The 25,006-nt window shown below is 48.1% G+C and overlaps 1 protein-coding gene across 3 annotated transcripts; it reads left to right on the top strand.

The window, feature by feature from the left end:
* Positions 1 to 6,015: 6,015 nt before the first annotated feature.
* On the top strand, positions 6,016 to 25,006 carry ACCS (1-aminocyclopropane-1-carboxylate synthase homolog (inactive)). 3 transcript variants are annotated; one of them, XM_017529401.2, is made up of 15 exons: positions 6,016 to 6,245; positions 7,414 to 7,692; positions 11,314 to 11,373; positions 13,773 to 13,843; positions 15,251 to 15,320; positions 15,816 to 15,882; positions 17,573 to 17,670; positions 18,148 to 18,225; positions 19,143 to 19,243; positions 19,880 to 19,969; positions 21,802 to 21,847; positions 21,961 to 22,102; positions 23,936 to 24,078; positions 24,177 to 24,330; positions 24,447 to 25,006. In XM_017529401.2, exons 2-15 carry the CDS (start codon positions 7,414 to 7,416, stop codon positions 24,542 to 24,544), a joined length of 1,497 nt encoding a protein of 498 aa, XP_017384890.1. In that variant the 5' UTR covers positions 6,016 to 6,245; the 3' UTR covers positions 24,545 to 25,006. The 3 variants fall into 3 exon arrangements, with proteins under 3 accessions (XP_017384890.1, XP_037594806.1, XP_017384889.1); XM_037738878.1 differs by lacking the exon at positions 6,016 to 6,245 and adding an exon at positions 6,252 to 6,552; XM_017529400.2 differs by lacking the exon at positions 6,016 to 6,245 and adding an exon at positions 6,345 to 6,624.

The following is a 25,006-nucleotide window of genomic DNA, read 5'->3' as shown; positions in this document are numbered from 1 at the left end:
CAGAACAGAGACTACCACCATTTTGTGGATGAAGAAAGGGCTCACAGTATCAGCTGGTGGCTTTAGTTAGTCACTTGGATTAGTGGCCTGCCTTATTCCAAGTCCAAATTTGTTGATTCTTCAATGTCAGTTTTCTTCCACTAGTTTTTTTTTTTTTTTTTTTTAAAACAAAAAGAAGCAAGCCAATACATTGACTCTTCAAGGTTTTGTTAATACCAGAAAAGATTCTTCACAAATTGACAATGGCTACTAGAAATACAATGGTAATTCACTGGAAGCATGCAGGAGTTCATGAGACAAGAGAAGAAGGTGAAGATGGGAACAACAGATGCTCCTGGGATCTCTGTCATAGGAACCAATAGCCAGGCTTGAGGGCACTGTCCCTAGGATGGAAAGAATGATGCCTTCTGTGGAAGGGGAAGGCTGTTTCTGTCTTCTGTCCCACTCACAATTCGGGTAGTAGAATGTCAAACTAAGCATGGGCCACAGACTGGAGCAGTGATCACAAACCTGAAACATGACCCCAGAAGGGAAGAAGGAGTTCACCGATGAAAAATTCAATGGTTTTTTTTTTTTTTTTTTTTTAGGAAATATGGGTATAATGAAAACCCTGTGCTTCTCAGGCTTAAGGGTAAGTGTTTTGAGGTTTATTTAGGAGAATGAGATGATTCCTGAAGCACTCCCACATGGGGGTATTTATGCATGGTTTGTAAGCTAGAGAAGGTTTTGGAAGATCTGATGTAGATGTATATATTTATAGTGGTCAAAGGTTCGAGACACATTTTCAGATACTGTGTCAGAGGTCTTGGCATTGATTCAAACCCACTGAGTTGGTATGGTCCAAATGGAGTCAAAAGTGTCCTTGAAGGTGGCTATACATGTGCATGACACAGCTCTTTTTTTCGGGGTGGGGGAGACAGAGTCTCACTCTGTCGCCCAGACTGGATTGCAATGGCGCAATCTCAGCTCACTGCAACTTCTGCCTCCCAGTTCAGTGATTCTCCTGCCTCTGCTTCCCAAGCAGCTGGGGCTACAGGCATGTGCCACCATGCCCAGCTAATTTTTGTATCTTATTTTAATTTATTTATGTTTTAGAGATGGAGTCTTGCTCTGACACCAGGCTGGAGTGCAGTGGCACGATCTCGGCTCACTGCAACTTCTAACTCCTTGGTTCAGCAATTCTCCTGCCTCAGCCTCCTGAGTAGCTGGTATTACAGGCACATGCCACCACGCCCAGCTGATTTTTGTATTTTTAGTAGAGACGGGATTTCACCATGTTGGCCAGGCTGGTCTCCAACTCTCCATCCAAATACTAGAGTTTGTTCCACTTTTACCTTTCCGAAAGGCTTTTAAAGTCTCTTGCTGGGTGTGGGGCTCATGCCTGTAATCCCAGCACTCAAGTGATCAGCCCGCCTTGGCCTCCTAAAGTACTGGGCTGAGCCACCACACCCAACCGATACAGCTCTTTTGAAAGAACCTCTAGTATAATGTTGACTAAAAGTGGTGAGAGAGGATGGCTTACCTTGTTCTCAATCTTAGCAGCATTGAGTGCAATCTTCCTCTCTTGAGTATAATGTTACCGTATTTTTCATTCTAATCTTTATCTAATAAAGTTTCCTTCTATTACAAGTTTGCTGGGAGTTTTACCATGTATGAGGGTTCAGTATTGTTAGATGTTTTTAATCTACATCTCTAAAGATGATTTTTCTCTTGATTATCAATGTGGTAAGTTACACTGATTTCTTTCTTTTTTTTTTTTTTTTTTGAGACGGAGTTTCACTCATGTTACCCAGGCTGGAGTGCAATGGCGCGATCTCGGCTCACCGCAACCTCCGCCTCCTGGGTTCAGGCAATTCTCCTGCCTCAGCCTCCTGAGTAGCTGGGATTACAGGCACGCACCACCATGCCCAGCTAATTTTTTGTATTTTTAGTAGAGACGGGGTTTCACCATGTTGACCAGGATGGTCTCAATCTCTTGACCTTGTGATCCACCCGCCTTGGCCTCCCAAAGTGCTGGGATTACAGGCTTGAGCCACCGCGCCCGGCCAGTTACACTGATTTCTTAAAAATGTTAAAGCAACTTCACATTGCTGCAATAAACCCTGTTTGGTCATGATGCATCATCCCTTTGTATACCATTGACTTTGGTTTGATATTTTAAGAATTTTACATTCAAGAGGGACATCATTCTATAATTTTTTTGTAATGCATTGTTAGTTTCATAACATGATTAATGCTGGTTTCATAGATGTTTGGGAAACTGTTCCTTCCTCGATTTTCTAGAAGTTTGTGTCCGAAAAACGTCTTCAATCTTTAAATATTTGGTTGAATTCAGCTGTAAAACCATAAGGGCCTAGAGTTTTTGTTTGTTTCTTTGTTTGTGAGAAGGCTTTTACTTATAAATTCAATTTCTGTGATAGTTCAAGTTTTCTATATCTTGTGTCAGTTTTAGTTGTTTGTGCCTTTCAGTAAAACATACTTACTTCATCTGAGCTTGTTGACATAAAATTGGTTATACATATTCTGTTATCCTTTTAATATGTACATAGGATCTTTAGTTGTATCTTCTTTTCATTTCCTGATACTGAAATTGATACATGCAGCAAACAGATAAGGGGGAGGGTCTCCAGAGAATCTCCAACCCATCTGTGCACTGGGAGAACAAGGCGGAGCCCAGGGAAGCTACAGGTTAAGCTCAGCGGGGAGGAGCCTGGCTTCTTCAGCTCCCCTGTGGTGGCCTGGGATTCAATCTGTGAGGTGGGGGCCTGTTAGCAGGACCCTCTTTCACTTTGCTGAGAGTATTTTTCTTTTTTCTTTTACACCCAATAAATTTTGTTCCCCTCACCCTTCAATGTGTCCATGTTCCTCATCCTTCCCAGTTGTGTGACAAGAACCTGGTTTTAGATGAAGTGAGGAGCAAAATTCTGCAACAAAGTGAGTTTTTTTTGATCAGTTGATCTGTTTATCAACTGTATCAAACTTTTCAAAGAAACAACTTTCGGTTTCATTGATTTTTCTCTATTGCTACTATTTCATTTCTGCTCTTATCTTTATTTCTATTTACTTTGGGTTTAATTTGCTCTATTTTTTTCTAGCTTCTTAATGTGGAAGCTTAGATCATTTGTTTTAAGTAGGTTTCAGATATATTCATTTAAAACTATTCATTTCTCACTTAGCATTATTTTAGCTACATTCCATAAACTTTGATCTGCTGGTTTTTAACCAGGCAAAATATTTTCTAAGTTCCCTTGTGATTTCTTTTTTTAAATCAAAGGCTTGCTTAGCATATGTAACTTAAGTTTCCAAATATATGGGGATTGTTCAGCTTTCTTTGTTAATGATTTCTACTTTAATTTCATGGTGATTTCAATGTACTCTGTGGTTTCAATCCTTTGAAACGTATTAAGACTGTTTATGGCCCGATTTGTTCGCAGCATGTGACCTATCTTAATGTTTCATTTGCACTTGAAAAGAAGTATATTCTGTGGTATTGGGGATGTTGTTCTATAAATGTCAATTAGATTAAATTTTAGCATAATGTCCAAAACTTCTGATCCTTAGTGTCTTTGATCCATTTATTCTTTCACTGAGAGACAGTGGTGTACAATTTCCCAGTTATGATTATGGACTTGTATTTTCTCTTTTTTATTCTGTCAGTTTCTGCTTCCTGTATTTTGAAGCTTTGTTATTACGAGCATAAACTTTTAAGATTGTCATCCTGATGAACTCATCATTTTATTATGATAAAATGCCCCATTTTATTTTTGGTAATTCTTTTTGTCTTAAAGTCTGCTATGTCAGATATCAATATGAACACATCAGCTTTTTTTTTAATGGTGATTATTTGCTTGGTATTTTTTTCCCCATTTTTACCTTTGACCATTTGTTTTTATATTTAAAGTGTGTCTCTTGCACACAACATATGCTAGATTCTTGCTGTTTTATTCAGTCTGATGATTTTTTAATTGATCTTGTTAATTCGCATTTAATGTAATGTGTATGTCTTCCGCGTGGGACAGATGCCTGTGTTTGCTGTTTGGTGGAGTTAAATCCCCCCGCTGTGTGCTTCCATGATACCCAGTAAATAGTCTTTTTTCAATAGTCTGCACATTGTAGATCTGCCTTCCCAGTGGACCATGCAGGCCTCGGTTTGTCCTGCTCATCACCGTATCTTTGCATTTTACAAAGACCTGGCACAAAACAGGCATTCACTGAGATCTGAATTACATAGAATAAGATTTAAATAGAGGAAAGTGATGGCTTCCTTATCTTACGGAAGAAAACACTGAGGGCCAAAAAAGTCATGAGAGTTGCTCAAGGTCACAGTGTTAGCTAGTGGCAAGGTAAAAATGAAGACAAGAAGTGGAATGGCCAGAAGACAGCCACGTCTTCCAGCCATACCCGTACTGAGAGAGTCTGCTTATTTCCTTTCATGGGGGAAAGAAGACTTTCCTATTCAAGGCACCTCAGAGATTGCAGCTCTACTGGGGCCTCGGTGCCCACTGCACCCATTGCCAGAATATGTACAGCTTAGGTCAGAGTTTGAAAAATACTTTTAAAAATTATATATTTTTAGACCAAGTCTCACCAACCCCAGGTGGGAGTATGGTGGCACGATCATGGCACACTGCAGCCTTTACCTCCTGGGCTCAAGCGAATCTCCCACCTCAGCCTCCACAGGCACATGCCAACACATCTAGCTAATTTACAAAAACCTTTTGACCAGGCATGGTGGCTCATGCTTATAACCCCAGCACTTTGGGAGGCAGGGGTGGGCGGATCACCTGAGGTCAGGAGTTTGAGACCAGCCTGGCCAGTATGGTGAAACCCCATCGCTACTAAAAATACAAAAATTAGTTGAGAGTGGTGGTGTGTGCCTGTAGTCCCAGCCACTCAGGAGCCTGAGGAAGAAGAATCGCTTGAACCCCAGAGGCAGAGGCTGCAGTGAGCTGAGATCACGCCACTGCACTCCAGCCTGGGTGACCAAGCGAGACTCTTTCTCAAAAAAACAAAAAACGAAACAAACCTTTTTTTGGGAGAGACATACATGGTCTCCCTATGTTGCCCAGGCTGGTTTCAAATTCCTGGGTTAAAGGGATGCTTCCATCTTGTCCTCTCAATATGTTGGGATTACAGGCATGTTCACGCCTAGCCAGAGTGGAACAAATATTGCAGGCATGCCTTTCCAAAACATGAAGGATTCTTGGGCTAAAGACAAGCAGCAGCAGATTCTGGAAAGCTCTCTACCCTGGTCCTATTTACCAAAAAGTAGGACATAGGTTTACAAAGACAAAAGGTATCTTGTCCCTCTGTCTACCTAGGAGAACAAAGACTACTTCAGACTCCTATGGCCTGGAGATGGTACCAGAGGAACTTACAGTAACAAGCCATTTCTTACAGTACAAAGCTTGTTAAATGGCTTTTATTTGTCCTTTTTTTTTTTTTTAACCTCACAAGTTCTTCCTGGAGAGATTCAAAGTCCTATTTCTTTGCCCGTAACTTAAAAAAATTACTGTTCTTTGCTGAAGACGCTGTAAAAACTGTAACTCAAAGTCACCTCTTTGAGAACAACTCATTCCCTCGGCATTTCTCATGTATAAACGAAATATACATGTCAGTAAACTTCTGTTTGTTTTTCTCTTGTTAATTTGTCTTTTGTAACAGGAGTCTCCTCCAACTAAGAACCTATGAGGGCTAAAGAAAATCCCCTACAAATGAAAGCGGCAGAAATCACAAGCTGCAATGAAAGGCCATAAGGATATTTGCACCCTAATTAAAAAAGCCCTTTGTGTAGGTTGCAGCCAACTGTTCTTTTGCCAAGACATTTCTGTGGCGCTCACCTCCTTTGAAAACCGGAGAACCAAGGCCAGGAGGCAGAGGGAGGTGGCTGACCCGGCCTGGAGGCGGCCCGCAAGCTCACGCCACCCAGAGTGGGAGTGGGAACAGGCGCTCCGCCCCTGTCCCTTCTCCCTGTTCCGCGGGGCGATCCTGTGTGCGACCCCTAAAGCGCAGGCCCAGCCGAGACGGACCCCGGCGTGAGTGGCGAGGGGACGAACTGCGCAGAACAGTCCCGGAAGCCCGGCCTGCGGCGGAGGGCCCTCGGTCCCCTAGTCTGGGCGCGCAGAGCGCAGGGCGGCGCTGTCCTCACCCGCGCGTAAAGCGCCAGAGGGCGTTTCCGGGCGGAGGGAACCGACACGTGACGCGTGCCCGCCGAGTGCCAGCGCTGCCTCCTCCAGCTCCACCAAGTAGGTGGGATCCCCCACTTTGCAGAGGCGGAAGCCATTCAGGCCTCCCTCTGTGCACTTTGCAAAAGCCTCTGCCCTTCCATCTCAAAGTCCTTGACCCCGATCACACTTCCTCCGCCTGGAAGCCTGGATCCGTCTCTCGCCAGGCGTCCTCTGGCCTGTAGAAGGCCGTTTCGGTTCTTGGTGCGCGGTAGCCGCCTCTCTTACGGGATTCCAAGGCCTGATCCGGTGTGGGTGTCTGGCTGTGGATTCGCCGCCATCCCGCTGGACGCCTGGAGGCTCGAACCTCGCCGTCCCCAGGCACCAGGTTTTGCGCCCACCCCGGCCTTCGCCCACCCTGCTGCCCGTCCTCGGACCTGGGCTGTCAGGAGAGCCTGAGGTGAGCGCTCTCGGGAGAGCCCAGCCAATTTAGAGAGGACCCGCAAGAAGACTTTGAGAAGCAAAATTTAACTGCGGGTACCCCCTGAGTTTCTGGTCCACCCCGTGTGTCAGAGCTTGTGTTGAGTATCAGGACTGGGAAAACTGGCCAGGAGTTATGATATAATGACCCACAGTTTATTGAACTTTGGTCTAGGCGTTCACACCCGCGGGCTTGAGTAGAACACCCTCTACTTGGTGTCCACACCTACTTTCTTCAAGACTGAAGAGGCAAGCCCTGAAGCTCTGCCTAGGGTGCCTGCATTTGTGGAGACCCCCATTCTTCCCTCCCCTCAGTTCCCATCCCCCCCCCCATCTGCCACTGACCACCACGTAATCTCATCCTGCCTTTTACACCATAAGGCCCCAGGCAATGCTCTGCTTTAACTAGGAAATTGTAACCTGGCATTTTGTAATTGCGGTGAGCAAGAATGGAAAAAGAATGTTGATGACCCCTTAGGCTGCAGCGACTGAAAATCTTTTGCAGAAGTAGAACACGCTAAAGCAGCAATGCATTAAAGTCACATCAACGTAGCAAGTGCAGTCCCTGGCACATACTAGGTCCTGAACAGATTTTTCTTGTTGACATCCTTGTACATATGGTTATAACTAAGGGACGTAGGATTTGAGTCCATAAACCTAAAGAAAGGGGCAGCAGATATGAGAAAGGGGATTCCCAGGACCCTGATTCCTTTCTGATGCTTGGTGCTATGGAAATCCCTTGATTTCTGTGCATTTTCTCTTTTTGCAGATGTTCACCCTTTCTCAAAAGAACTTCAGGGCTCCCACCACGTGTCTGGGCCCCACCTGCACGCAGGACATGGATAGTAGCCATGGGGATGATCTGGAAGGAGAATGCTCTAGAAAACTGGACCAGAAGCTCCCTGGAGTGGGCGATCCTGCCATGCTCTCCTCTGATACCTCCTACCTGTCCTCTAGAGGAAGAATGATTAAATGGTTCTGGGATTTGGCTGAGGAGGGCTACAGGACCTACCACATGGATGAGTATGATGAGGACAAGAACCCCAGTGTAAGTGGAGCTCTCCTCCTGCTGGGACCCAAGAGGGAACTGCAGGGTGGGGTACATTACCTTGACCAATAAGGCAGCATCCAGCCTGCTCTTGTGAGGTTGCGGTTATGGTTCTCTGACCTCCAAGAGGGCTTCTGATGTAGCTTAGAGTGACCCTGGTGTATTGCCTGGATCAGAAAATGGCCCATTTAGAGTATAGGGGAACTTGATTTGTGAGGGAGGAATTCAAGAACCATCCAGTGTTCTTCTTTGGATGATGACCCACGACCTGTCAAGTATTCAACTTTGGAGCTAGGGCAGAACTAAGGTTCAGGTTGCAACTATTTTACTTATCGGTTGTGTGTTGCTGAGCTGGTTACTTAACCCCCTTGAATCTTAAGTTATCTCTAAAATGAGATAATAAGGCCAGGTATGGTGGCTCACACCTGTAACCCCAGCACTTTGGGAGGCTGAGGCAGAGGGATTGCTCGAGGCCAGAGTTTGAGACCAGCCGGAAAAACATAGCAAGACCCCATCTCTATAAAAAATAAAAATAAAAGAATTAGCTGGGTGTGGTTGTGTGTACCTGTGGTCCCAGCTACCTGGGAAGCTGAAGGGAAAGGATCGCTTCAGCCTGGGAGGTTGAGGTTATGAGCCAAGATCACGCCATTGCATTCTAGCCTGGGCAACGAAGTGAGACCCTGTCTCAAAATAACAAAAAACAAAAATAAAATAAAATAAAATGGAATAATAATACCTGCTGTGTAGAAGACACAAGATTACATGAGAGCAAGCAGATGAAGTTTTTAGCACAGTGCCCCTCAATCAATGATAGCTGCTGTTAATATTTTCTGTCCCTTATGTAAGCTCTTCTTGTAATACCTTCCGAAGTCAGAAAGCTGTTACAAACAAACCTTTAATAATCTTTATTTGTTGAGCATCTACCACATAGATGTGAACAGAAACAAAGTTCATATCTTCATGGAGTTCATATTCTAGTTAGGGAGACAGACAGTGAATGAACAGAGAAAAAATATATACATACTGTATGGGGTGGTAAGTACCGCAGAGAAAAATAAACCAGGGTAAGAAAGACAGAGAATGATGGGTGGGCTGGGAATGTTGCTTTTAGTAGAAGGAGGTCATAGAAGGCTATTTTAATAAGATGAACATTTGAGCAGAAACCTTGAAAAAGTGGGGGATTGTATTAGTTATCTTTTTTCTTTATTTTTTTGAGATGGAGTCTTGCTCTGTCACTCAGGCTGGAGTGCACGGAGTGCAGTGGTGTGATCTTGGCTCCCTGCAATCTCTGCCTCCCGAGTTCAGGCAATTCTCCTGCCTCACCCTCCCAAGTAGCTGTGATTACAAACGCACGCCACCACACCCAGCTAATATTTGTATTTATAGTAGAGACGGGGTTTCACCATGTTGGTCAGGATGGTCTCATACTCCTGACCTCGTGATCTGCCCACCTCGGCCTCCTGAAGTGTTGGGATTACAGGCGTGAGCCACCACACCTGGCCATTAGTTATCTATTGTTCCATGACAAATGACCTCAAATCTAGCAGCTTAAAACAACAGTTCACAATTTCTGTGGTTCAGGAATTCAGGAATCCTGGTGGATGCTTCAGTCTCAAGATCTGTGTGTGTGTGTGTGTGTGTGTGTGTGTGTGAGAGAGAGAGAGAGAGAGAGAGAGAGAGAGACGGAGTCTCACTGAGTCTCCCAGCTGGAGTGCAGTGGCACAATCTCGGCTCATTGCAACCTCTGCCTCCTAGGTTCAATTGATTCTCCTGCCTCAGCCTCCCTAGTAGCTGGGATTACAGGTGTGCACCACCATGCTGAGCTAATTTTTATATTTTTAGTAGAGATGGGGTTTCACCATGTTGGTCAGGCTGGTCTCGATCTCCTGACCTCCGGTGATCCTCCCACCTTGGCCTCCCAAAGTGCTGGGGATTATGGGCATGAGCCACTGCACCTGGCCAAGCCACTATGCTCAGCCCCAAGATCTTTTGTGAAGGTGCCGTGAAGCTGGGGCTGTGGTCTCATCTGAAAGGTTGACTTGGGGCTAGGGGAGTGGGTGGGAGGCTCTGCTTCCAATGACACTCTCACGCTTATTGGCAGGCTTCAGTCCTTCTCCACATGGCAAGTGATTTGAGAGAGTGAGAGGTCATGGGTACCCAAGATGGAAGCCACAGTCTCTTTATAACCTAACTTCAGAAGTGACATCCCATCACATCTGCCTATTCTGTTCATTAGAAGTATTTCGCTAGGCCCAGCACACACTCAAGGGGTGTGAATACCAGGAGGTGAGGGCCTTAGAGGCTGCCCGCCACAGCAAGTGAGCCTTGCAGTCATCTAGGGGAAGAGCATTTCCAGCAGAGGGAATAGCCCGTGCAAAGCCTCCAGGGTTGGATGGTGCTTGATGAGTTCAAGGAATAGCAGAGGGGCCACTGGAGCTGGAATAAAGCCAAAAACAAGATGAGCAGGTGATGGGGTCAGAAAGGTGATGGGAAGGTGGAGGTGACAGGTCCCGTAGGGCCCCACAGGACCTGGTGAGCCTTCGGATTTTGGACAAAGTGGAATAGGAGGTATTCCAAGGAGGAGCAGTATGGTCTGATTTTGGGTTTTGAAAGATGACTTGGACTGCTGTATGGAGATTTGACTTGGCAGGTGAGAGAGTACACAGACAGAGGGAAGCTGTTGCAATCATAGAGACAAGAAATGATGGTGGCTCATACTGGGGTCCTAGCAGGGGAGGGTGAGTCATGGTTGGACTGTCATGTGTTTTGAAGGGAGAGCTGCCAGGATGTGTGGAAAGACTGGTCGTGTTGAAGGGGCTTCCCAGCGTGCTTCCCAGGGCATGCAGCAGCACTGCCTTTTACTTTGTTATAGTCTGAGCTCATTCAGATTTTACTTTTTTGTCTTCCTTCCTTTGCTCCCCTTTCAGTAACTCAGGGGTCAGGAGTTAGCTGTGCATGAGGCCTGCACCGAGTCTCCCTGGGGCCTCTGTAAGGGAGAGCTTGGGTTATGCCTGCCTGTCTCTCCTATGACAATAAATGCCTGTAGGGTGGGGATCACTGTGCGATGGTCAGGGTCTCCTGAGGGAGTATTTGCACTGGCAAAGGAACCTCTTCTTGATCTGCATCCACCTTTGCTTCTGTTCCTGCCACACTGCCAATGCACCATCTGTATTCTTTCATTCTATAAATGTGTATTGAGTCCCATTAAGCCCCTCGAGAGAAACACTGGTGTCTTCAGCACACATCTGTCCTTCAGGGAGCTTACACTCAGTAGGGGAGATATGGTGTGCACATCAGTTCCTCTGACCTGGGGTGGAAACAGACCAGTGCTTTAAAGGGGACAGATCAAGCGCTGTGGGATCCAGAAGAAGGAAAGATCCTTTCCAGGTGGGGCTATGGGGGGACTTCCTGGAGGACATGGCATTTGGACATTGCTTTAGAAATGGGAAGATGGGATCAGGCAGCTGAGCAGAAGGCACACCCTGAGCAAAAGGAGGGGTGGTTGAAAGGGTGGGGTTGCAGAGAGCTCCCACTGTGCCTTGCTGCCACCATGGGCTTCTGGGGCCTTTCACTGGCACCCCTCTGCCATGCTAACCCTGCCTCTGTACCTCTCATCTCCAGGGCATCATTAACTTCGGCACCAGTGAGAACAAACTTTGCTTTGACCTGCTGTCCAGGCGGGTAAGTCCTAGGACGCCTCTGGGGGGGCCTCACCAGCTCTGAGGAGCTGTCTTCCCTGGAATTCTTTCCTGACAAGAGCCTGCTGCTTGGGCCAGTGGCCCTGGCCTGGGAGTCAGGAGACCTGGGTTCCAGGCCTACTTTGGGACAGTTTTCTGTGTGATTTTAAGTGAGTTACTTCCCCACTCGAGTCCTATTTCTTCATCTCTGCAGACTCTTTTTTCACTCAGTCCCTCCTGCTGTGTTAGGTCCCGTGATCTCAGACGGAAACACTCTGTGCTTTGTGGTGTAGGTATCTAGCAATTAGCTCTTCAGGGGAACAAAAAAAAGTCCTGATGTGTAGTTTTGCCAATTTCCATAGTGTAAATACTCCCACTATGACCGATATCAAACTATTGATGTGATATCACTGCAGGCAGAGGCACACGGGCACACTTTATATATTTTCACCAGACACATAGACAGAACTGATCTCAAAAGCACAGATAGTAAAAGGTCCTAGAAAATCAGCAGGTGATGATGTTGAGTGCTTATCGCCTTTGTTTGTAAGATAATTTATTTCATTGTCAGTGTATATTAATTTACTCTTTTAAAGTAGCTGTTTTTAACAGATTGCAAAATTTCTGAAAATTTTATAATCCGATTTCTTGAGCTGGGGTGAGCCATTTTAGCAAACCACCAATGTCTAATAAATGTGTTTACCAAGGCGGCAGTGGCAGAGTTTGGGTTTGTAGAGACAGCAATGCTTCCAAAAGAACATATTTCCAAAGGTGAGAAATCTAAACTCCAAGGGGAGGGGGTGATAGGGAATAGATTTTTTGTATGTATGTATGTATTTGAGGCAGCATCTCACTCTCTTGCCCAGGCTGGGGTGCAGTGGCATGATCTCAGCTCACTGCAACCCCCTCCTCCTGGGTTCAAGCAATTCTCCTGCCACAGCCTCTTCAGTAGCTGGGATTACAGGCACACATCACCATGCCTGGCTAATTTTTGTATTTTTAGTAGAGATGGGGTTTCACCATTTTGGTCATGCTGGTCTTGAACTCCTCACCTCGTGATCCGCCCACCTCGGCCTCCCAAAGTGCTAGGATTACAGGCGTGAGCCACCATGCCCGGCCAGGGAATAGATTTTAAAGGCCTGTTTTACCTAGAGCCAGCTCCTCCTTCTAAGGCAGCTAAGCACTGAAATAAAAGGTGAGCCACATCTATCAATTTAAATTTTCTATTAAAAAAAACGCCTGGTAAAAATTAATTTTAAGAATATATTTTATTTAGCCCAATATATCCAAAGTATGATCATTTCAGCATGTCATCAATATAAAAATTATTAATGATATATTTTACATATGTTTTTCCTGCCAAGTCTTCAAAATCCAGTGTGTCTTAATTCAGATGAACCACACTTCAAATGTTCATTAGCCACATGTGGCCAGTGGCTACCATACTGGAGAGTGTGGCTGTAAGGGAGGAAAGGAGGGACAGGAAGGCTGGATCCAGTTATGCAGAAGTGGCTGATTCCTTTTCTTCCTTTTGGTCCCATTGCGCAAGGCCCCTGCGCTGGTCCTTCTTTGAGACAGTACCTATGATACTACGACTTACCAACCTAGCACCCGGTCACGGAGTGGGTGGTCTAGAAACTGCCGCTTTTTCCGAAGTGTGAGGTTGGGCTGATCTTACAGGAAGACAGTGGCCTAGGTCCCTTTAGAAGTTGGAGCCAAGACTGAGGTGTGAGCTCTCAATGTTTTCTCTTGCCCCACAGAAGTATTGGCCAGTGTGGTCTCTGGTTACCACTTCTGCAAACTCACCCCTCCAATTTTTTTAGGTGGCAGTGTTGTATAAAGAGCGCCAGGCCCGGGCGCGGTGGCTCACACCTGTAATCCCGGCACTTTGGGAGGCCAAGGCGGGTGGATAACAAGGTCAGGTGTTCGAGGCCAGCCTGACCAACATGGCGTAACCCCGTCTCTACTAAAAATATAAAAATTAGCCCGGCATGGTGGCATACACCTGTAATCCCAGCTACTCAGGAGGCTGAGACAGGAGAATTGCTTGAACCCGGGAGGTGGAGGTTGCAGTGAGCTGAGATTGCACCACTGCACTCCAGCCTGGGTGACAGGGTGAGACTCTGTCTCAAAAAAAAAAAGAGCACCAGACTAGGAGTCAAAATTTTTGGGTTTTTGTCTCAGCTCTGCCGCTTGCTAGCTCTGTGACCTTGGCTGAGTGACGTCACTTTTTTGGACCTCAGTTTCCTCATCTGCAACATGGGTATGAGAAAGCTGTCACTGTCTGTCCCTCCCCCGGTTTCTCTGATGAGCAGAACAAGCGTTCAGCTTTACCTGCCCTGTACCGTGGATGTGGGTAGCAGTGCCAGCCTTCAGCCTTGCTCTTCCCATCTCTGTCCCCAGCTGAGTCAGAGCGACATGCAGTGGGTGGAGCCGTCTCTGCTGCAGTACCCTGACTGGAGGGGACATCTGTTGTAAGTAGTTGCCATAGGGCCAATTTGCCCCCCTGGGGATGTGTGGCACTGTCTGGAGACATTTTTGGTGGTTATAACTGGGAAGTCAGGTGTAGAGGTCAGGGACGTTGCTAAAGTTCCTACGATGCACAGGACAGCCCCCACCGTGAAGTATGTCCCAGCCCCAAACATCAGTAGTGGCAGGCTGAGGAAGCCTGTGGTAGGCTGAGGACCTAGTGCTGGAAACCTGGCGACCGTGGGGTCTCCCGCCAGTCCCACCTCAGCACAGGAGCTTTCTAGTCTGGTTTCTGGGAACCCGGGGCTATAGCATGGGAGGGCCTTCATGCAAGGTGTCTTTGTCCCTGCTTTGTTGGTAGCTTTAGAGAAGCCAGAATTGCTGTCAGGGGAGCTGGCTGGGGCCTTTTCCTAATGCTAAGAGCGGACGTGGTAAATAACACTGGTAATAGCTTGCGCTTGCTGAACACTTGTTCGGGGACGCTGTTCTTAGGGCTCAGCGGCTGAGCAGGACTGGATCCCAAGACTGATTGCAAAGCCCGGGTTCTTCTAGCGTAGTAACGAGGATGGTGGCCCTGAGTCAGACCACCGGGCTTGCGTGAGGACCCTGCCTCTTCCCAGCAAGTGACTTAATTATTCCTTTAAACCTCAGTTTGTAGTTTATTTGCCTGTACAGTGGGAATAATGATAATAATGACAGTGATCGCCACATCGTGGGATTATTATGAAGATTAAGTAAACATATTCCGAATAACATTTGTATAAGGTAAATGCTCAAAAAATACGAGCAATAATAATGGTGCTGAGGCTGGGTGTGGTGGCTCACGCCTATACTGCCAGCACTTTGGGAGGCTGAGGCGGGCGGACCACCTGAGATCGGGAGTTCAAGACCAGGCTGACCAACATGGCGAAACTCCATCTCTACTAAAAATACAAAATTAGCTGGGTATGGTGGCACATGCCTGCAATCCCAGCTACCTGGGAGGCTGAGGCAGGAGAATCGCTTGGACCCAGGAGGCAGAGTTGCAGTGAGCCAAGATTGGGCCATTGTACTCCAGCCTGGGTGACAAGAGTGAAACTCCATCTCAAAATAATAATAGTGTAATGGTGCTAATAATTAATGTTGTAGTAATAATGTTTATTAGTATCATTAGCTAGATCTCCATAGAGTGTTACTTTTGATAATCCCTGAAGTCTCTGGATTGTGGGGGGATCCTGGAACTACTGCCGTGCATGTGGGTACTGGGGAGGGGAAGGTGGGTGTTAAGGAGTGAGACAGATACACCCACACCCCCGTCGTGGGAAATTAGGAAGGAGTGGTGGCAGCCACGTGAGGAGTCACCAGAGGAGCTTTGCGATGCACCGTGGGCTGAGGACCCTCTGGCACGCATTGCCTGTTTGTCTTATCTTTAGCCTCCGGGAGGAAGTAGCCAAGTTCCTGACTTTCTACTGCAAGAGCCCAGTACCCCTCAGACCAGAGAATGTGAGTATCCCGCCGCTGCTCCTTCTTGTTCTCCTGCCTCTCCTCCCCATCTCATCCATCCTTCCTTCCTTCCTTTCTTCCTTCCTCCCTCCCTTCCTCCCTCCTTTCCTCCCTCCCTCCCTCCCTCCCTCCTTCCCTCCTTCCTTCCTTCCTCCCTCCCTCCCTTTTTCCTTCCTTCCTTCCTTCCTTCCTTCCTTCCTTCCTTCCTTCCTTCCTCCCTCCCTCCCTCCCTCCCTCCCCCCTCCCTCCCTCCTTTCCTCCCTCCCTCCCTCCGTCCATCCTTCCTCCCTCCCTCCCTCCCTCCCTCCTTCCTTCCTTCCTTCCTTCCTTCCTTCCTTCCTTCCTTCCTTCCTTCCTTCCTTCCTTCCTTCCTTCCTTCCCCAGGTGGCACCAAGGCAGGGCCTGGCACTCCCTCTATGCTGTCCTGGGAGGCTGCGGGTCCCCGCGGACTCCTGGAACTGGTTCATCTTCTTCCCTCGGATACGTTGCCCTTAGGTGGTTGTTCTGAATGGTGGTGCCTCGCTGTTCTCTGCGCTGGCCACGGTGCTGTGCGAGGTCGGGGGTAAGTGAGCTCTGAGGCCTGCCGTGCATTGTGAGCCACATCGTGCCTGCAGGGTCCCCAGTTGCCTGGCCTCAAGGGCTGCAATAGTATGCTTCGGGGCACAATAGAATATACTAGGCTACAGGGGGCTTGAACAAGTGACTTGATAAGGTGCCCGGGGGTCAGCAGCAATTCCAGGGGAGGTTAATTTGGTGTCAGGGTCCGGGGCTTTCTCTCTGCTCTGACCTTGGCTGCCTCATGCTCATAAGGTGGCTGTCGCATCCTCACATGACAGTGTGTCTTAGAGCGGGAAGAAGGGGATGTGGTTGTGCCCTGCCTGTCTCTTTTTTATCAGGAGATGGGGATGGGGGTAGTGTTTCCCAGAAGAGGCCCCCTTCTGTCTTCCTCACCAGAATTCACTCATAAACCTATTTCCAAAATGGTCCCTGGCAAAGGGGACTAAGAACACCAGGGTTGCCTTAACCCAGGTGTGGTTTGTCCCCCAGGGCTAGGGGAAGGCCCACCTTCCTTAGACATGTGTGGGTCATACCTGAAAAAAAGCTGGTGCTCTCTTAGCATGGAAGAAAATAGGAGTGGCGGTTGTGTGGGCAGCCGGCCATCCGTGCCCGCTGCAGGAGCCGGTCGTTTTAAGAATCAGTCACGGTCAGGGCTTATTAGTTGCAAAGAAAAGGGACCCCTTCACGGTAGCTTAATTAACAACAAGAATATTAATAACATTTATTGACCAAGTACTATGTTCCAGGCACTGTCCTGAGACTTTGTGCTGCGTATTTGATGTAATCCTCACAGTATTTCAATGAGGTTGGTTCCGTGGTTACCTCCATTTTACAGATGAGGTGACTGAGACACAGGAGGTTCACTTGTCACAGTTACACAAAGAGAGGCAGTAACCAGGATATGAACCAGAAGGAGAGGTTCATTGTAAGGATACAATAATAGGGAATTTCCTGCCCATTCTAGAATATTCAAGAACAGGAGCCCTCTAAGCTTCAGCTTTCCCATCTATAAAGTTAGAATGTAATACAAAGTACCTGCTTCGGAGACTAATTGTCAGTAGCAAATGAGGTAAAATACAAATAAATGTTCAGTGGAGTTCCCACCACATCGTAAGTGCTTAGCAAATGTTAGCTGTTAACAATTAGAAAGGGGGCTGTATTAGTCTGTTCTCATACTGCTAATAAAGACATACTTGAGACTGGTAATTTATAAAGGAAAGAGGTTTAATGAATTCACAGTTGCACGTGGTTGGGGAGGCCTCACAATCACGGTGGAAGGCAAATGAGGAGCAAAGTCACGTCTTACATGGCAACAGGCAAGAGAGGTTGGGTAGGGAACTCCCCTTTATCAAACCGTCAGATCTCGTGAGGCTTATTCCCTACCACCAGAACAGCACAGGAAAGACCCACCCCCAGGATTCAATTACCTCCCTCCAGGAACCTCCCATGACACCTGGGAATTACAGAAGCTACAATTCAAGATGAGATTTGGGTGGGGACACAGCGAAACCATATCAGGGGCTGACCTCAGTGGATCCAACCTTTCCAAAGTGTTTTGGGAGATGAGAGTGCAAGCATGCCCCACACGGTCCCCAAGGAAATTAAAGGCTTAGCGAGGGAGTGGGGATGGTGGACAGAGCGTCTGGGGTGTTCTGGCCAGAAAGCGACAGGCCCTCACCTGCTCCTGCCCCCAGAGGCTTTCCTGATCCCCACCCCTTACTATGGAGCCATCACACAGCACGTCTGTCTCTATGGCAATGTCCGACTGGCCTATGTCTACCTGGACAGTGAGGTAAGAGTCTTGGCTTCCCAGGCAGAACCTGGGCCTGCCTGTGGTCAAGAGTTTCCTGAGTTTGAATTTGAGTGTGGGCCTGGGAGGAAGTCCATGCTGAGGGCTCTGGGTTGCAATGTGTAGAGAATGGAGCCTTCTGTTGCCGTGTGGCTTCACATTCTTGGGTTCCCCAGTGGCTCCAACTTTCCAGTCTCTGAGATCCCTGGGGTTGACGCAGAAGCCAAGAGCCAGACCCAGAGACAGTGAGGTGGGAACAAGGAGGGCAGACCTAAGCATGGCACCCAAGAGTGATGAGGGGGGTCCCTGATGTGATGGGGTGGGGGTAGATGGCAGTAAGAGGGAGGGACCCCACCTGCTTTTCCAGAGACTCTTCTGAGGAGCTGGGGATTACAGGGGAGGAGAGGCCCGAGAGTTCCTATGCGTTGGGAGACAGTGGTCACTGAATTTGGCTGGTGGCTCTGATGGGTCTTTTTCCAGGTCACTGGGCTAGACACACGCCCCTTCCAGCTCACAGTGGAGAAGCTGGAGATGGCCCTGCGAGAAGCTTACGCTGAGGTCTGGGGATCAAATCAAACCCAAGGCTGGGAGTGGGTGGGTCTGAGCAGGCTCTGGACCCCTCTTCTTGTGGCTGATCTCCTCCTGGGAGTAGGGTTGGTACCCCGTGATGGGGACAGGCAGGTAGGGTGGCAGCACAGAATTATTCTGGGAGTCAGGCAGGACCCTGCCCAGGGAGGGTCTTCACTTTCAAAACAGACTCTCAGACCTCAGTTCACAATCAACCAGGGAGCATCACTAAAGATATAGTTCACAGCGAATCAACCAGGGAGCATCACTAAAGATACAGTTCAGAGAGAATCAACCAGGGAGCATCACTAAAGATACAGTTCAGAGAGAATCAACCAGGGAGCATCACTAAAGATACAGTTCACAGAGAATCAACCAGGGAGCATCACTAAAAATACCCCCATCCCTGATCCATCTGATTCTGATCCAGTGGGTCAAGTATGGAGTGAAGAAATCTGTGGTTTAACAAGTCTCCCTGGTATTTTGAGGGGGCAGTCTTGCTCACTTTGAGGGGATTTGAGGACTCCCAAAGAAGAGCAGAGACCAGTATTCCTTTCCAGTCTACTTTTAAAAAATCTACTTAATTTTTTTTTTTTTTTTTTTTTTTTACCTCAGCCATGAAAGCTGTACATGCTCACTGTAGGAATTTTGAAAGTGCAAAAGACCCATCCCAAAATTCTACCGTCAAAGATGCCCTACTGGCATTTGGGCATATTTCACTCTGGGCCTTGTCCTCTGCCTTTATCTGCAGATGTAATTCTGTGTCCCACTTGTTTGCTGAATGTTGGGTTATGAACATGTCCCTCTCAAATCTCCCTGGGAGCCGTCCAGTGATCAGCCCACTTGGCCTGTGTGGCTCTGGCCTTGGGGAAGAGCTGAGGGTCTCTTGCTCCCATGGATGGTTTCAGGGTGTGAAGGTCAAAGGCCTCATCCTCATCAACCCCCAGAACCCTCTGGGTGACGTCTACTCCCCGGAAGAGCTGCAGGAGTACCTGGTGTTTGCCAAGAGGTGAGGCACCGCACACTCACCCAACGGAGCATCTGGGCAGCCTGGGGTTCCGATGCGGGTTTGGTGCAGGTTTTTCTACCCTCTTCACCCTGCTGTGGGCTGTTACTTGCTTTGGCCCTTCCTGGAGCGGGGAAGCAGGGATTTGTGGGATGGCATTCCTCTTTCTCCCTCACTCTTTATAACAGTAGCTATCAATTACCGCACACTCTAGGCGCCAGGCACCCTGCTAAGCACTTTATGTGCCTCATACAATCCTCACAACAACGCTTTCAAGTTCTGATGCTGTTATCACGCCCAGCTCACTGAGCCTTAGAGTGGTCAAGTGAGGGGTGGAGCCGGACTTGAACCTGGGCCCCTGACTCCAGCCCTTGTGCACGACTCTGCCCCTCCAAGGAGGTGCCTGAGGGCTCCCTGTCTCCCCTCCGGGGCTTCAAAATCTCCTCTGTTGCCTGTTCCATATGTGTGGCTTTCTGTTTGAAAAAATAGACTAAGGAAGGGTGTTCTGGTAAAAACAAGTTTGGTAACCCTGGGCTAGACCCCGGCCCCTCTGGATTTCTGATGCATTGCCTCCCTGCCCTGCGGGACGCATTTGCCCTACACACTAAGTCTCTCCTCCCCACCCCGGCCTCACTCCAGGCACAAGCTGCATGTGATTGTGGACGAGGTCTACATGCTGTCCGTGTTTGAGGAGTCGGTTGGGTACCGCAGTGTCCTAAGCCTGGAAAGGTGAGGCTCCCCCACACAGCTCACTCCCCCAGTCCTCATTATTCCATGGAGCCCTGGCCACTTTCGGGCTCAGCCCAGGAGGCGTGGCCTGCCCAGGGCAATTCCACTTCCACCGAGCTGATCCCACTGGTCCTCAGATCTCCAATGAGAAATGGGGAGGGTTGAGCTAGATCAGTGATTTTCAAGTTATTCTGTGGAACTTCTCAGAACTCCAAGAAGGGGCTTCAGGATTCCTGAAGTTAGGGCTGAGTGGGTGGGAAATTGGCCTCTCTGCTGTTTCCTTTACCTCCAGAGTTGCTCCAGTTTTATTATTCAATAATTATTCATTAATTTACTCATTCATTCATTCACTCAGCACCTCTGGTGCCCCTTGTATGTGCCAAGAACTTCTGGATGTTTAAATGTTGGGCTTTTTCATTAGGTTTAGTGTAAGAAAAGCATTTGTGGCCAAAATGCCTTTGGAACTCTTGGACCAGATCATCCTCAAGGCACACTGGCCCATGCTTGTAATCCCAGCACTTTGGAGGCCAAGGTGGGAGGATTGCTTGAGCCCAGGAGTTTGAGACCATCGTGGGCAACACAGTGAGCTCTGTTTTTGTGAGGAAAAAAAAAGAAAGCGGGGAACAAATCATGTGTACAGTCAGTGAATCGGACCTTCAGGGGCTCTGACAGTTCCTGCTGTTTGTTCAGAACCTTAGCCCTGCCAGTTCCTTCCCACTAGCCCTCTCTTCTCGTCCTCACAAAGCCCCGAGGAGTAGATGGAGCATGGATTGTTATTCCCATTTATTTTTTGGATTAGGAAAGTGAGGCACAGAAAAAAAAGTGATTGTCCGTTATTAGTCATTAAAAAAAAAAATTAGGCCAGGTGCGGTGGCTCAAGCATCTAATCCCAGCATTTTGGGAGGCTGAGGTGGGCAGATCATCAGTGGTCAGGAGTTCAAGACCAGTCTGACCAACATGGAGAAACCCCATCTCTACTAAAATACAAAAAATGAGCCCGGCGTGGTGGTGCATGCCTGTAATCCCAGCTACTTGGGAGGCTGAGGTAGGAGAATCGCTTGAGCCTGGGAGGCAGAGGTTGTGGTGAGCCGAGATCGTGCCACTACACTCCAGTCTGGGTGACAAGAGCAAAACTCTGTCTCAAAAAAAAAAAAAAAAAAGATAGAAAAGAAAAAAATTATTGGGCATTGATTTCATGCCAGGCACTGTGCCAGGCGCTGGAGGTACAATAGAGAACAAGAAAGACGTAGGCCCTTCCTGTGTGGAACTTTAATTTCTAGCCAGAAAAAAATTCGGGCAGCTAAATGCACATCCAGCCATTAGTTTATGGCTGTAATGAATGTTAGAAGGGAGCATCCTGGGAGCTGTGAGAGGATCTGCTTAGGGTACCTGATTGGCCTGGTCCCAGGGGGAGTGGTTAGGGAAAGTATCTTGGAGGAGTGACATTTGAGCTAGGCTCTCCATCAGGGGCCAGCAAACTTTTCCTGCAAAAGGCCAGATGGTAAATATTTTTGGCTTTCCAGGTCATATGGTCTCTCACTCAACTTTGCCATAGACCCAAATGAATGAGCATGGCTGTGTTCCAATAAAACTTTATTTACAAAAAACAGGCAGCAGGTGAGGTTTGGCCTATGGGCTGTCATTTGCTGACCTTCGCTCTAAAAGACGCATGGGAATTGGTGGTTCAAAGAGATGAAACCAGGGCTTGTCCCGGAACCAGAACTAGATTCAAAAACTAGATTCCGTCACCCATCTCTTCATTTGTTCAACCAAACACATGTGGGCTCCCATGGTTCTGTGTTGCCTCTATTCCCATGGTGTGCTCTCTGCAGGCTGCCTGACCCCCAGAGGACCCATGTGATGTGGGCGACCAGCAAGGTGAGTTCCGGGCTATTCTTGGGGGTGTCAGGAGGGTGGGAGGGCAAGGAGATGGGTGGAACCAGCTTCCTCCATGAAGCGCTGGCCACCACCTAGGGTGCTTCTTCCTGCAGGACTTCGGGATGTCTGGGCTCCGCTTTGCCACGTTGTACACAGAAAACCAGGACGTGGCCACTGCTGTGGCTTCCCTCTGCCGCTACCATGGCCTCAGTGGCCTGGTCCAGTACCAGATGGCACAGCTGCTCCGGGATCGTGGTGACTGCCTGGGCCTGGTGACCTGAGAATGGGAGGAGGGTTGGAGTTAGCCTGGGAACAGCCAGGAATTGCAGATGCTTCTCCTAGGAGAAGAATTTAGGGTAGGATTTGACAGTACCGGCTCTGGGTCCAGACTGGGTCCATACCCTTTTTGGTCACTTCCTGGCTGTGTGGCACTTTGCTTCATCTCCTTATCTGTAGGAGCCTCAGTTTCCTCATCTGTAAAACAGGGATCATAATGGTACCTGTCTTATAACAGATTAGTGTGATTTATAATTCAGTTAGAATAGGTATATAATAGGCACTTGATTAATGTGAACTCATTATGATTAGCTGTGAGCACTGAAAAAACAGAGCAGGGTCGAGCATGGTGGCTCTTGCCTGTAATTCCAGCACTTTGGGAGTCTGAGGTGGGAGGATCACTTGAGCCCATGAGGCTGAGGCTCCAGTGAGCTTTCATATGCCACTGCACTCCAGCTCAGGCAACAGTGAGACCCTGTCTTTAAAATAACAACAAAAACGGAGCAGAAGCTTCTAAGGAAAAATTGTTATCATGGAAGTATCTCTCTCGCTGTGAATCTACTCTGTTCCTAGATTCAGATAATGAGTTTACATAGCAAAGGTAAATGCCACCATTTATTGAGCCTAGCAAATGCACCTGCTGTATCATCTCATTCTCTCCAGAGTCCTGGGAAGCAAGAATTCCTGTATTTTCCCCATTATTTTACAAATGAGGGAAATGAGGACCAGATACTACCCCACTCACTACAGTAGCTAAAAGTTTTAAAGATAGTGACAATATCAAATGTTGACAAAGACAAGGAGCAGCTGGAAGTCTCATACATTGCTGGGAGGAGTGTAAGTAGTTCAGCCACTTTGGAAAACAATTCAGCATCTCTTGTACAGTTCAACAGACACTTGCCAAGTGATTCCACAATCCTACTCCTAGATATTGACCCTGATGGTGACACAATAACCTCTGCTTCATTCGTAATCACCCATAACTGCTACTTTATTCATAATCACCCGTAACTGGAAGCAACCCAAATGTCCTTCCACAGATGTGGGGATGCATAAACCGTGGCCCCTCCACTCAATGGAATACTACTCTGCAGTAACATCCATGGCAGCATGGGATGATTTCAAAGGACTCCTGCAGAGTGAAGGCAGCTAGCCTCAAAAGATTTCATGCCATATAATTCCAAGTCCGTGACATTCTGGAAAAAGCAAAACTGCACTGATGGTGATTAGATCAGTGCTTGCAGGGAAGGGGCTGATGTGACTATGAAAAGCATCAGGGTATTCTTTAGGATAGCGGAGCTGCTCAGAATCCTGACTGTGGTGGTGGTTACATAAATGTATATAAGTACTATAATGCATAGAACTGTATGGCAACAACAAAAAGTCAGTATAAACAATGGAGATCGGAGAGGCGAAGGTGCTCAGGGACCCACCTCTTGTCAGTGGCCACACTGGGAACTGAACTTTGGTCTGTGGGACTGCAAAGCATCACTCTAGAACTTTAGACTAGATCAACCTTTGGTTCGATTCTTTATCCTGGGGGACTTCGTGCTCTGGACCCCCAAGGGGATGTGGGACCCAGAGCTGTCGGGGCTGAGTATCTGGGTTTAAGGTGCTTTACACTGAACACTGAATTTCCATCGTTTTTTCCCCATCCCTTCCGTAATCCTCCCCACCACAGCAACCATCTGGAGGAGAGACTCACAGCATTCCGGCAGCTTGTGACCTTTTTCTTTTCAGCATCTAGCCTCGCGGGACCCAGTAGAGGGTTGATGAGAGATTAATCTTTTGGCCTCTCTTTCACTCAAACAGACTGGATCAACCGGGTGTACCTGCCAGAAAACTATGCCCGGCTCAAGGCTGCCCACACCTATGTCTCGGAAGAGCTCAGGGCTTTGGGGATCCCCTTCCTGAATCGTGGGGCCGGCTTCTTCATCTGGGTGGACTTGAGGAAGGTAATGCTGCTGCAGGTGCAGGCTGGGAGGGTGATCTGGGCCTCCCTCCGGCAGGTGAGGGGGTTCAGCTATGTCCTGAGCACCTTCCCCTGTCTCAGTACCTGCCCAAGGGCACCTTTGAGGAGGAAATGCTGCTCTGGCGCCGCTTTTTGGACAACAAGGTGCTGCTGTCCTTTGGCAAAGCCTTTGAGTGTAAAGAGCCTGGTTGGTTCCGCTTCGTCTTCTCGGACCAGGCGCACCGGCTTCGCCTGGGTGAGCAGTCCATCTTCCCAGCCCAGTCCTAACCGCCGCCTTCACTCTCCCCTCTGCTGTTTGTCCCCACCCACCAGGCCATCAGTGCCAGCTGGCCCCTCACTTCCCCTTTCCAGGGATGCAGAGGGTCCGGCAGGTGCTTGCAGGCAAATCCCAAGTGGCAGAAGACCCCTCTTCCTCTCAGACCCAGGAGCCAAGTGACCAACACAGGTGAGCTGGTCATTGCCTCGTGGCCAGAGAGCCCAGCAGCCACTGTGGATCTGGGGCCTCCGGGGACTGCAGAAGACCAACTGTGGAGGTGCCATTTGCCAGGAAGGTGTCTAACTTGGCTTTGTGCCTAAAGAACTGTTTCTTGCCTTTCACTGTGGCCATGCAAAAATTCTTAAGCTATGCTTCAGCCCGGGCCCTCCCTCTCTCCTGTTAAACAAAACTAGGAGAGTCTGGAGGTCTCCATTGTGAGTTATTTAGAACGGAGGAGTCGTGACTGCTTCGAAGCAGAGCCTCAGCCCCCCTGAGGATGTAAAGAGAAAACAAACAACCTGTACTTTCTTTCTGATAGCACCATCATTCCTCTTTCTTTGTTGCCAAGGAAACAAGTCAAAGGAACAGCACACACAGGGTTTGCAGAAAAATAAAACAAGTGATCACTTCCAAACTCTGAGGAGAATGGAATGAA

This window comes from Cebus imitator, unplaced genomic scaffold, assembly GCF_001604975.1.
Source record: "Cebus imitator isolate Cc_AM_T3 unplaced genomic scaffold, Cebus_imitator-1.0 Scaffold58, whole genome shotgun sequence".
Lineage (NCBI taxonomy): Eukaryota > Metazoa > Chordata > Mammalia > Primates > Cebidae > Cebus > Cebus imitator.
Note: the sequence above shows the minus strand (reverse complement) of the source record. Positions and strands in the feature narration are given on the sequence as shown.

What these genes read in the sequence shown, in the direction of transcription:
- ACCS (XM_017529401.2), top strand. Translation starts at nt 7,414, where the DNA reads ATGTTCACCCTTTCTCAAAAGAACTTCAGGGCTCCCACCACGTGTCTG. An exon ending in ATGTCTACCTGGACAGTGAG is followed by an intron (nt 17,671 to 18,147) that starts GTAAGAGTCTTG and finishes GTCTTTTTCCAG; the next exon opens with GTCACTGGGCTAGACACACG. An exon ending in TCTGGGTGGACTTGAGGAAG is followed by an intron (nt 24,079 to 24,176) that starts GTAATGCTGCTG and finishes CCCCTGTCTCAG; the next exon opens with TACCTGCCCAAGGGCACCTT.